Here is a 12510-nt window from a genome sequence, read left to right as displayed (position 1 = left end):
TAAATTATTTTCCCACCAAGCTGGCTTTTTCAAGAGCAGTATAGCCGCCTCAGGTGAGTCAAGTCCCATCTTTCACCGTACCATGTCGACGTGCAAATAAAAAAAAATTATACTTATGAGTAAATAGCCTAGAAAATTATGGCATGTTTTGAGCAAGGAATGGCATTTTTTTAATCTACTGATTAAGAAGGTTATTTTCAATGAGGTGCCGATTGCGTAACGGGTTAAACTATCTTTTATTCTGTGTACACATCGTGTTTAGAATACATTAAGTTTATTATAGGCTATATCACAGGCCTATTTTTTCTATCCTATAGCCATTTTGTTTTGTTTTTTTACATCGTTACAGTTATTGGTTAATGTTCTTTACAGAACAGCTGTCATATTAGATCAGTGGCTAATGCAAGACTGTACATTGTGAAATATGCGCAACTTTTCAGCAAAACAATTCTTTCGTAGATTTGGCTTAGCCTACCTGTTAATTATTTTCAACAATGTCCTTTACTTTGTGTATTCTGTTTAGAAAAGGCTGTGGATTTCGCTATTTGTCCTGCACTATTCATTTAGTTGTTTTCAATAAATAAACCTGTATTCGCTAAAGGTGAATGTGTGTCATTTTATAATGTACAGTGATGATAATGCAAGGCGAGCACGTCTCAGATAAATGCCCCTTTCAGCAGAATTTAGCGTCGGATTTGGAATAGATTTAAGTATTTTAAATGGGATGCATAAACACACATTTTTTGACTGTTTTCTGAAGGTTAGTTTCTTTTTAGACTAGTCGACTCCAAAATGTTCGTTTAAACGTCAGTGAAATTAGTCATTCCGCACATCCCTAGTATCAAACTGCTTTTCCGGAAGTGAGAAGCTCTGTCAAAAACACAAAGAAATGGAAAGGGCTTCACTTCAAAATAAAAGCTTCCATTAAAATAAAAGCTTAATTTAAATGGAAAAAAGTACAGCAGAAATGTACAGTATCACTACAATATAGTTAATATAAATAATGTAATATTCTCTGTAATACTACTTCTAATAATAATAATAATAGCAACTATCAATTAATCAATATTAATTGTATTATATTTAAGCAATGCTCTGTTATGCAGCTCTTTATTTGAACAAAAAATAACTCTGAAAATTAATTGTTCTATTTTTAACTGATTAAAGTTTTAACAAATTAATTTATTTTGAAACAATTTTGATGCTAAATTTAAATAAACTGTTGATATGGAATTCAGAAAAAAATAAAACAAAACAAAAAACAGGTATCGCTGTCAGCGAGTACCGAAAAGGAAATAATGGTACCAGTCCTCGTTTTCTAAATTTTGTGTTCTTTTGTATTTTGTGTAAATTTATGTTAAATTTGATGTTTTCGCCCTAAATTTGATCCTCATTCTTTATATGCAAGATAAACACTACTCAAAAAGGAAAATTCTGTCACCTTTTATTCATCTTCATGTCATTTTATATTTATTTTCTTATGTGTAATTCAAAAGAAGAAATTTTGTCCACCTGCACTTTTCCATACAATGAAAGTGAATGGGGGCTGCTCCAAAAAGTCACAAAAAAGTTTCAGTGGACTTAAGAATTTAGTACAAAAGTTATATGTTTGTAAATGATTTAGGTACTTTTAGCATAGCTAACTAAAGGGTGGCTTGACTGTAGTTTAATTAAAGCTGAAGTATGTAATTTCTGTGGCACCGAATGAATTTGCATAAGTAAACATTGTTTTCAAACAGTTTTCCAAATACACCCCCATCTGCTTTTGATTGAACAAACAGATAGTCCTGCCTCCAACTCGCACCATTGGTTAAATCAGTGTTGTTGTGTCGGGCTGGATGGGCTGCTTAAAAAACAGCTGAATTTTTATAGCGCTACAGAGACTCGAGAAAATTAACCTACGAATGGCTTGCTTATAATTGAATGAATGAATGAATGCTTATGTAGCGGTTTTCTGACACTACACTCAAAGCGCTTTACATAGTGACCATGGGGTTCTCCTCAACCACCACCAGTGTGCAGCATCAACCTGGATGATGCGACGGCAGCCATAGTGCAGCATTACGCTCACCACATAGACAGCAGCGACTGGTGAAGAGGAGATAGTAGATTTATAGAGCCAATTCATGGGGGCAATAATTGACAAGGGCCAATGGGGTGAATTTAGCCAGGACACCAGGGTTACATCCCTACTCTTATATGAGAAGTTTTTAATGACCACAGAGTGTCAGTACCTTGGTTTAACGTCTCATCTGAAAAATTGTGCCTTTTTACAGTATAGTGTCCCCGTCACTATACTGGGGCGTTAGGACCCACACAGACTGCGGGGTCAGCACCCCCTTCGGGCCTTCCTAACACATCTTCCAGCAGCAACCTTAGTTTTCACAAGGTGGTCTCACATCCAGGTACTGACCTGGCTCAACCCTGTGTAGCTTCAGTGGGAAACCAGTCTAGAGCTATAGGGTGATATAGCTGCTAATAATTTAATTGTCTCTGCATATTTAGCTGGGATAGGAGAAAGGATTTTAACAGTGAAAAGTTACAAAATTCAGCTTTAATTATGAGCAGCTTAAAGCCTGACAAGCTATAGTTCAAAAGAAGCTTCCCAAACACTAATGTTAATGTGAAAGCCACAGCACAACTTGTACTTATGGAGCATTGAGTGGATTTAGAATTAACATCCTTATACCATCATCTTACATAATGACCTCAGAGTGTAAAATCAATTTATATTGTTAAATTCACATCAATTTATCTTTGCTCTAAACCAGGGTCTGCCTTGGGTTTGGCAATTAATCCAATTTATGTTTTGTCCTCAGAGAAAGAGACACTACTGGAGACTGGATAGCAAGAGTCTAACTCTATTTCAGAATGACTCGGGGGCCAAATATTACAAAGTAAGAACTTTTTTCTTTTATATATATATATATATATATATACTTTAATATGTCATAAAGTTCAGTACATTTCTTATTGTATCCTGATAACCTGTATGTGTGTGTGTGTGTGTGTGTGTGTGTGTATATATATATATATATATATATATATATATATATATATATATATATTATGTACAGGTCAGTACATATATATGCTCATAAGTTTACATTTTCCTTTTAATAACCATTTAGGTATAATTATACTATTTCCTATGTACTATACTATTATACTATTTATACTAAGCAATTACATTGATTTTATTAAATGGTGCTTTCAAAAACCTCTTTTTATTACTACTGCTTTTAAGTTACCATCTCTATTTAGTACACTTTAAATACTAAATATCTAAATCCAACCAAACTTGTTTTCTGCAGTTTCTCCAGTTTATTTCTTAAAAGGGTTAGTTCACCCAAAAATGAAAATTCTCTCATGATTTACTTACCTTTAAGCCATCCCAGATGTGTATGACTTTCCTTTTTCAGCAGAACCAAAGTGAAGATATTTATAAGCAGATTTCAGCTCTGTTTGTCCGTAAAATGCAAGTAAACAGGTGCCATCAGGCTGCTGGCTGATTGACGGTCCAGAAGGCATATTTAGGCAGCATAAAAGTAATCCGCACAACTCCAGGCGATCAATTAATATCTTTTGAAGCAAATTGATACGTTTGTGTAAAAAAATAAATCGATAATTAAAACTTTATTAACTTTTAAAAATCGCATCACTACTGCCACGTTCACACGAGATGTCGGAAGTGCACGCTTTGTTTACAACAGAGGAACGAGCGTCACACGAGTGTTTGGTCATTTCCAACAGCAATCCAGCGCTGGCCTGAAGCAATGATTTAAAGTTATAATGTTTTAATTATCAATTTGTTTCTTACAGCAACCTATCGATTTGCTTCAGATTTACTTACATTGTATGGACAAACAGAGCTGAAATGGGCACAAAAAAAAAAATCTTAATTTCGGTTCTGCTGAAGAAGGAAAATCATACACATCTGGGATGGCTTAGAGGGAAGTAAATCATGAAAGAATTTTCATTTTTGGGTGAACTAATCCTTTAAGTGCTGTGATCTCATGATTCTAAACAAATATTGCGCATCCAGGTTAATAGTTCCAGGATATACACCCAAGACTGTATTGTGACGTCTTTAATTTATTTACAAACTCATTTTTGAGTAAAATGCTTTTATGGCCAAAATTTTGTGAAATCATAAATGTTATGGTTTATACATATTATATTTTCTGTTGGTTGAATGTTTGAACCTGTTGAATAATCAAATTATATTTCCATGTTAATGAAAACAACCTTTAAAATAACGTAGGAAATTGTAATGTTGTTCATGCTCGTACTGTACCTCTCACGAAACCGATTATGCTGCAGTCCATCTTTGATCTTTGTAAGGTCAAAATATTATAATGAATTGCTCATAAAGAGCATTGCTCTACAGCCAAATGTGTTTGAGGAGTAGTACTTTCCCCTCTCACAAATATCACTGAGGTATTTGGCAAGTACCACAGAATGCCCCCTCCTCCTCTGCGTTAGCTCAAGTGAAACAGCATTCAGAAAGGTCCATGAACTGCTTCAAATAGAAAGTGTTTGTGGTTAATGTATCAGTTATTGTTTCAATGTAGTTTTATTAATTAATTCGACATTCAGACTAAATACAGTGGCCCCAAAATGTATTTGGACACTAAAGCTGCACTTTTTGTTAGGGTTAGGGTTATATATATATATATGACCTTATCTGGTGGCCAAAAGTTTGGAATAATGTACAGATTTTGCTGTTTTGGGAGGAAATTGGTACTTTAATTCACCAAAGTGGCATTCAACTGATCACAAAGTATAGTCAGAACATTACTGATGTAAAAAACAGCACCATCACTATTTGAAAAAAGTCATTTTTGATCAAATCTAGACAGGCCCCATTTCCAGCAGCCATCACTCCAACACCTTATCCTCATGATAAATTGCTAATTTGGTACTCGAAAATCACTTGCCATTATATCAAACACAGTTGAAAGCTATTTGGTTCATTAAATGAAGCTTAATGTTGTCTTTGTTTTTGAGCTGCCACAGTATGCAATAGACTGGCATGTCTTAAGGTCAATATTAGGTCAAAAATGGCAAAAAAGAAAGAGCTTTCTCTAGAAACTCGTCAGTCAATCATTGTTTTGAGGAATGAAGGCTATACAATGCTTGAAATTGCCAAAAAAAACCCTGAAGATTTCATACAAAGGTGTACAATACAGTCTTCAAATACAAAGGCCTTATGGGAAGAATTGCAAAGAAAAAGCCACTTTTTAAACAGAAAATCAAAAAGAAAAGGTTAGAGTGGGCAAAGAAACACAGACATTGGACAACAGATAATTGGAAAAGAGTGTTCTGGATTTTAACCCCATTGAGCTTTTGTGGGATCAGCTAGACTGTAAGGTGCGTAAAGTGCCCAACAAGACAGCCACATCTATGGCAAGTGCTACAGGAAGTGTGGGGTGAAATGTCACCTGAGTATCTGGACAAACTGACAGCTAGAATGCCAAGGATCTGCAAAGCTGTCATTGCTGCACGTGGAAGATTTTTTGATGAGAACTCTTTGAAGTAGTTTAAGAAGTTCTGAATTTTTTTTTCAAATTGTAATAGTAATTTTTCAAGTTATTAATGTCCTGACTATACATTGTGATCAGTTGAATGCCACTTTGGTGAATAAAAATACCAATTTCTTTCCATAAGAGCAAAATCTGTACATTATTCCAAACATTTAGCCTCCAGTTTGTGTGTGTATGTATGTGTGTGTGTGTGTGTGTGTGTGTGTATATATATATATATATATATATATATATATATATATTTGTGTGACTAAAGTGTCCAAATTTGTAGATAAGTTGTAGTAACATTTCCAAATTAGTATTTTGCAACTGAGAACTATTATTTGGTCTTTGTTATGTGTACACATTTGCAGATGTGAATGATCATGTTGCTACAGAGAAATCTATATAAAACAAAAATACAGCAGTATTGTCATTTAGATTTTTGCTACCCATTTGTATTCTTAAGTGTAAAAAATGTATGTGTGTTTCTGTTGATGTTCTGTAACACTCTGTTAATATTCCCAGATGTAAAACCAATGGCAGGAAACCTCATCATCCTGTGTGAGACTTCAGAGTGTGCTTAAAACTGTTAAACACACCACTTTATTATCAGCTTGGCATTCTGCTCAAGTCTCAGATTCTTAGTGAGAAAATAATGCTTTTCATCATTTTGACATTAAATTTAGATTCCAGGCAAGTAAATTTTTTAAAAGTCATCACTGCTGAGGCACTACATTATTCTGTATAATAAATCATTTTAGTAACAAAGGCAATTTTTTATTCAGTCCTTTGCTTGTATCTAATTTTTCTAAGCAGAATCAATTGTGAGTAGTATAATAAACAATCGATTTTTAGGTTTAAAAACCCACCCTTGTCGGCACACTAAGAGAGAGGTATATAAGTCCCAAATCAGCTTGAGTAGCCATAGCATCAGATTTGATATTATACATTTAATTTTCATCTGTATCTTTATGGAACCGTATCTCATGTAGGCATGCATGATTTATTGGTGATTAAATCGTTGTCAGCCAAAATTTGCATTTTTTATTAAGTCTAAATTGGAAGAAGGAAATATCATCTGGGCTTATCTACATTCAATTGTTTCAACAATATAGAGCATGAAAGACTCTAGATTTGAGCTTTATTTTAAGAACAGTTTCCGATTAAATGGTATAAATTTATGTTATCAGTCATAAAGGTGATGGAGCTTGTTGGTGAGACAGCATGATGTGGCCGATCCTAGGGTATCGGACCTCTCGGAAACAACATGCCGACTTCCCGTGTGATCACTATGCAACGTCACACTATCACTTGAATACTCAACATTACATATTATTGTAAATGTCACATATAAATAAATACTTCTACAAAAGTGCAGTTTTTTAACATCATATAGAACTCCTTATTCACAACTGTCTGTGTATCAGTTGTCAAATTTGCACATTTGGAAACCATAGTCTTTTCTTTTGAAGATGAAAACCCTCTACTTTTGGTTTCTGTGCTCCTTTTGTTGAGTAAAGGGGTTTCGGGTCTGTCTCAGGATAACCGCAGCCAACCCCCATAACTATGGAGTGACCACCTCCTACATAGTGCTAACAGTGTCTTGGTGCCTTAGTAAGACTAGCCTACACACACACTCGCACATGTATGCACGCGAGCACTTCTGGTGTGCTGCCCTGTAATCATGTAGCTCTTCATAGGGCTGGGTCACATGATTCACCCACCAAACCACAAGCACTTCATCTTATATTCAGAGGAGGCCGCAGGCGCAGCATTTACTCGTATTGGCCACAGCTACTGTTTTTCCTGTCTCATTTGAGAGCGAGTTTGGGGGCTGAGCTGAAGGTGGACTCTTGAAAGACTGTCAAGAGCAAACTTGCCACATTTGTGAACCTGTTTGAACCTGGAGATATCACATGGACTCTGAAAGGACTTTTTCCCTGTGACTGATTTTTCCCTTCTAATCAGCAGTTGTCTGGTCACATCTAAAGAGATTCGGTTTGACCAGTATGTTCTTCAGATATTCACTTTTTTTATTTCAACGGTTATCTGTACTTTACTATCAGGTCTACTGATAAATGCCAACTGGTGGTGTTTGCAGGTAAATTAACGTCACTTTTCTATTTAATCGATTATCGGTTCTTTAAAATAGGGTCTACCTATAAATGGCAACTGGATGTGTTTGCAGGTAAATTAATGTCATATTTTAATGTGTTGCTTGTATTGACATTCATGCTTTAACATGTTACAGAAATACTTGACATATACCATTTTAAGCTAAAATAAAATTATTAAAATATGCATAACCAATGTTTTCTGTTGTTATAGGGTAAGTACCTTGTCATTGTGTTAATAATTAGAAAAATCATTAAAAATCGGTTCTGCAGATCGGATAATTAAACACCAAAGTAAGTGTTATCATATCGGTCATAGAAAAAAGTATTAATCGAGCTCTACTCACATCGATCAAATGCAGTCCTGGAGAGCCACCATCCTGCGGGTTTAGCTCCAGTCATAATCAAACACGAGAGCTGTGAAGACATCACATTCAAAACACTGAGTTAAAAAAAAAGTGGCGAAGAACTGCTAGTCGGATGGCTCTTTTCAGCTTTAAGTGTTATACAGTATATACCAAGAAAGTTGTTTCTTGTGGTTAAATTGTACTTGTTTAACCAAACGTAAAAGTAAATTATTTTCACAGTTGTTAGTACGTCATACATTCAGGTCACAGGACAATGCCTACGTTCCCAAATGAAGTCTGTACGGGAATGTATTCATACTACTTACCTGCGTACCTAAAGATCTAAAGTGCAGGGAAGATTACTTGACTAAAATTTTAGTCGGTAACATAATCTCTTGGATTACATTTTAAAGTAATCTAATCTGATTGCTTTTGGATTACTTCTGACCTAATCTTTGTTTATTTTATGTCATATGCATTTGAGTAGGATAAGCTTTAACTGTTTTGAAATGATGCTTAAATGCATTAAATAAAGCTTAAAGGATTCAAAATATTTTTGTGTGTTTACTCGCTTTTGTAAAAATGTGTCTGTTTCTGAGTGAATTAAAAAAAGGCACTTAAAATGTTCTTACTTTGACAATTTTGGCTTTAGAAACGGCATCAATGTGTGGTAACAGATCAGACCAGTCTATCTGTGAATAAACATCACAAAAACAAAACAACAAAATTGCAACATTTCTCAAAAGCACATTCGTGTACATTTTTGAAGCTGAGTACAAAAGCAGTTTGCAAAACTATAACTTTACCGCACTAATGCAGTCGGTTCAGCAACTGCACCCACCCTTCATTAAATACTCACTAGCACTGTAGGCTGATTTAGAATGAAAATGTTTAAATGTTTAAAAAAAGAAGAATTAAAGGGATCAATTAATTATGAACAATTTACTGCTTTTGCCTAATTAATATGTAATCATATAATCCATAAAGAATTGCCATAATCTGATTACGAGTGTTTTAAAATGTGATTTAATCTAATTACAAACACTTGATTTTTGTAATCTGATTACATCATCCACATTACATGTAATCCGTTACTACCCAGCACTGTCTAAGGAACATGCTTTGTAAAAGCCAAGAAGTACATTCTTCATCAAATGCAGTTCATATTCTGGCAGAATGCGAATTCAGACATTGAAAATAGAATAGTTTAAAATTACAGGCAAGTTGGAATTAAACTCTTCTCTAGGACCAGATTTAAATAGCCCTGCCTTAGAGTCATACACGCGAACCCTGACTCTCAGGTTTTAGGTGTGATAAACTTGTGATCTCTTTGCCGAGCAATCTTAGAGTTGGATTTTGATTTGCCTTCACATAGATTAACTTGATGACTCATTCACTGACTCAAAGAGCAAATGCGAGGTTAATGCAGCGAATTGGTAAACTGTCTAATCTAACTATCAGTGAGTCAGCGTCTGAATTTCTGACTCATTTTCTGACCCACAGGAGATTCCCCTGTCAGAGATCTTACAGGTGGATATTGCACACGACTTCAGTAGTTTAGCACTGGGGGGCAATCCGCACTGCTTTGAGATCATCACTGCCACCATGGTTTATTATGTGGGAGAGAATACCATCAGCTCCCACCTCCACATCCACAACACTGCGCTGGCTGCCGGTGGCGTGGGGCTGGAGGTTGCCCAGGGCTGGGAGAGGGCCATACGCCAGGCCCTGATGCCTGTTCCAGTAACACCACAGCCCAGCATCGGCACCACTGCAGGACAGAGTAAGGATCACAGTAAGTAGCTGAGCTGAGTAGAGCTCTTTAAAGACCTGTGAAGTGAATTAGGGCATCATCTGGAGTCTTTGACATACACTATGAATGGATGGTTCATCCAGATATCAACCTCATATCGTTCCAAACCTGTATGCTGTTATTTTTTCCATTGAACATGAATGAATTTTTGAGACTCTGTACGTCTTACCAGTATTATCTGTAGTGTTAAATATTGATAAGAACCCAAGGGGCTGGCTGAAAATGCCTCTAAATGAAGCAGATTTGCAGCAATATTCTGCCGTTTGAGAGTGAACGGCTCAGTCTTTAATATCCTAATGCACCTCCATTTAATTGTGTTGAGAGACACAGAAGATTAAAAAGGGTTTGACAGGTCTGGATTAATAAAAGCTGTTTAGTTATGAAACAAGCACAGTTTGCATTCAGCATTCAGGGGATATAGTTGAATGACATACTCAGTTAAGGATTAACCTGTAGACAAGAGAAACCAGGGCAAATCCAACCCCAAAAAAATAAACAGAAAAGTGTTTCTTCTGAGATTTCCTGTCCTTTTCTGTGTATGACTTTTGGTCACCCATCATTGACTGCTTATGTTGCAGTTCATCATTACTTTTAAATAGGATCTGTTTTAGTAGGTTTCAAGTCATGCAGGAGTCGAACACAAGAGGATTATGGAAAATGATGCATAAATCATAAAGCTAAAAATTGCACATTTATTCTGAATCTATGACACCTCATAATTTGTTGCATTCAGTTGAAGTGATTAAAATTAATAAAGAAAAAAAAACAGAAAAATTACAGAATTATTATTTTTTGATCCCCATTTTATCCCACATTCTAAAATGGGCTGACCTGTATGAAATATCAGAATTTAATCCAAATGACTGTATAGTGTTTTGTTTGTGTGTGTTGCAGAGGAACTATCTATCAGTATTTCTGTGTCAAACAGTCAAATCCAAGAAAACGTGGTGAGTGTGTGGCCGTGTTTACCGACAATTTTTCCCAACAGCACACCCTTTTTATTGACACTTCTGTTTGTTTGGTCGCGTCCAGCAAATTATACCACAATAACAATGTGAAGAACTGAGAGATGAAATACAAAATTGTAGTATTTCTTTATAAGGTGTTTAAGAAATTAAATGTATTTAATAAGGGTCAATTATAATACTAGCCCACTGCTCTGTTTCCTCTGTCTTTAGGACATCAGCTCAATCTATCAGATATTTGCTGATGAAGTGCTGGGCTCTGGACAGTTTGGCATCGTTTACGGAGGTACAAATGGAAATGCAGCATTCTTGAGTTGTGCTTCATAAATGTTATTCATGCCCTCGTTTCACCATCTCATGTTAATGAAGGGTTCTTAAGTGTGCTTTGTATCTGTTATAAGGGAAACACAGAAAAACAGGAAGAGATGTGGCCATCAAGGTCATTGACAAAATGAGATTCCCCACCAAACAGGAGAGCCAGCTGAGGAACGAGGTGGCAATTTTACAGGTGAGAATTCCTTGGAATGAGATTACTGAGAGTTATGAGGGTGAATCTCATGAAAACATGTCTGGGTCATATTTCACCCCAAATTAAAAGAAAAGAGAAAAAAGATAGAATTATTATTATTTTAGTACTATTAAGATGTTATGCATTGTGACATTATTTTCATGACAAATAAACTTGTTATTTTTTTATGACAGTTCAACACATTTTACCCTCAAATTCTCATCAGTATTATGTATCCGGATTTTTTTTGTTTGTTTGTTTGGTTGGTTTTTTTGTTTGTTTGTGGGGGGGATTTTAATTAAAATCAGCATGAATAGGCAGTGTAGCATATACTACCATGATGTATAAATTAATAGGTAACACTTTACAATAAGGTTCCATTTGTTAACATTAGTTAACAACATTAGTTAACATGAACTAATAATATAAAAAAATACTTCTACAGCATTTATTAATCTTGGTTAATGTTTTAAAATTTTTTACATCAAAAGTTGTGTTTGTTAAAGGTGCAGTATGTAAGATTCAGAAACCCTTGTTATTAATGACACCTGTGGCCGTTAAGTGAACTGCAGCCAGCTACCTGTTGCTCGTGCTCGCGCACACACTCTATAAGGACGCGAGCATCAGCCAAAACAATGACGTAACGTACAAAGAGACAACGTGATTCACCGACATCATGCTGACAGATGAGGTAGCATAACTAAAATTGCACAGTTATGATTGTTTTACTACAAACTTTGAGACTGCATATTATATTTGACACTACAGTGCTGGAACAGGGCTAAAACAAAGTGTGGACATACTGTAGGTCTGACTATGCGTGACTGTAGTTTGAAGTAATCACTTTTCTTTGCATGATACATTGACTGCATTTATACGATAGCCTATGTCGGCGTTAGCTAGCTAGCCAGCTTTATCAGTAGCTGTTAGCTAAATTTGGTGGATGATGACAGTAGCTGTTTATAAAATAGACTGTACATTATAAATATGTTGACACAATTCAGTATTGATGTGATTCCATCACAACTGTCATTTTGATATATCGTTATATTATATATTGTTTTATAATAATAGAATGTATATATTTTCTGTATAACCAAGTTACGTCACACTAATGAATGGGTCATTTCACATTATCTTGAACATTGTCTAGCATTCATTTAATGTGTTATTGTAGTTTTTCCTTGCTGAGTAATTACAGATTAACATTGTTTATGACAGTTACTGTGCAGGCA

At 35.3% G+C, this 12510-nt stretch overlaps 1 protein-coding gene across 7 annotated transcripts in view; it reads left to right on the top strand.

Moving 5' to 3' along the window:
* LOC127410935 (serine/threonine-protein kinase D3-like) overlaps positions 1-12510 on the top strand; it is a 127258-nt gene that overhangs the window by 99277 nt on the left and 15471 nt on the right. For 6 of the 7 annotated variants that reach the window (XM_051646201.1, XM_051646202.1, XM_051646207.1 and 3 more), the window contains 5 exons: positions 2820-2897; positions 9493-9784; positions 10697-10749; positions 10981-11053; positions 11169-11275. In XM_051646201.1, coding sequence (XP_051502161.1) covers positions 2820-2897; positions 9493-9784; positions 10697-10749; positions 10981-11053; positions 11169-11275 — 603 coding nt within the window. The remainder of the gene's footprint in view (positions 1-2819; positions 2898-9492; positions 9785-10696; positions 10750-10980; positions 11054-11168; positions 11276-12510) is intronic. The other variant, XM_051646204.1, reaches the window with a different exon arrangement.

The sequence above is a fragment of the Myxocyprinus asiaticus genome, chromosome 20, assembly GCF_019703515.2.
Source record: "Myxocyprinus asiaticus isolate MX2 ecotype Aquarium Trade chromosome 20, UBuf_Myxa_2, whole genome shotgun sequence".
Lineage (NCBI taxonomy): Eukaryota > Metazoa > Chordata > Actinopteri > Cypriniformes > Catostomidae > Myxocyprinus > Myxocyprinus asiaticus.
Note: the sequence above shows the minus strand (reverse complement) of the source record. Positions and strands in the feature narration are given on the sequence as shown.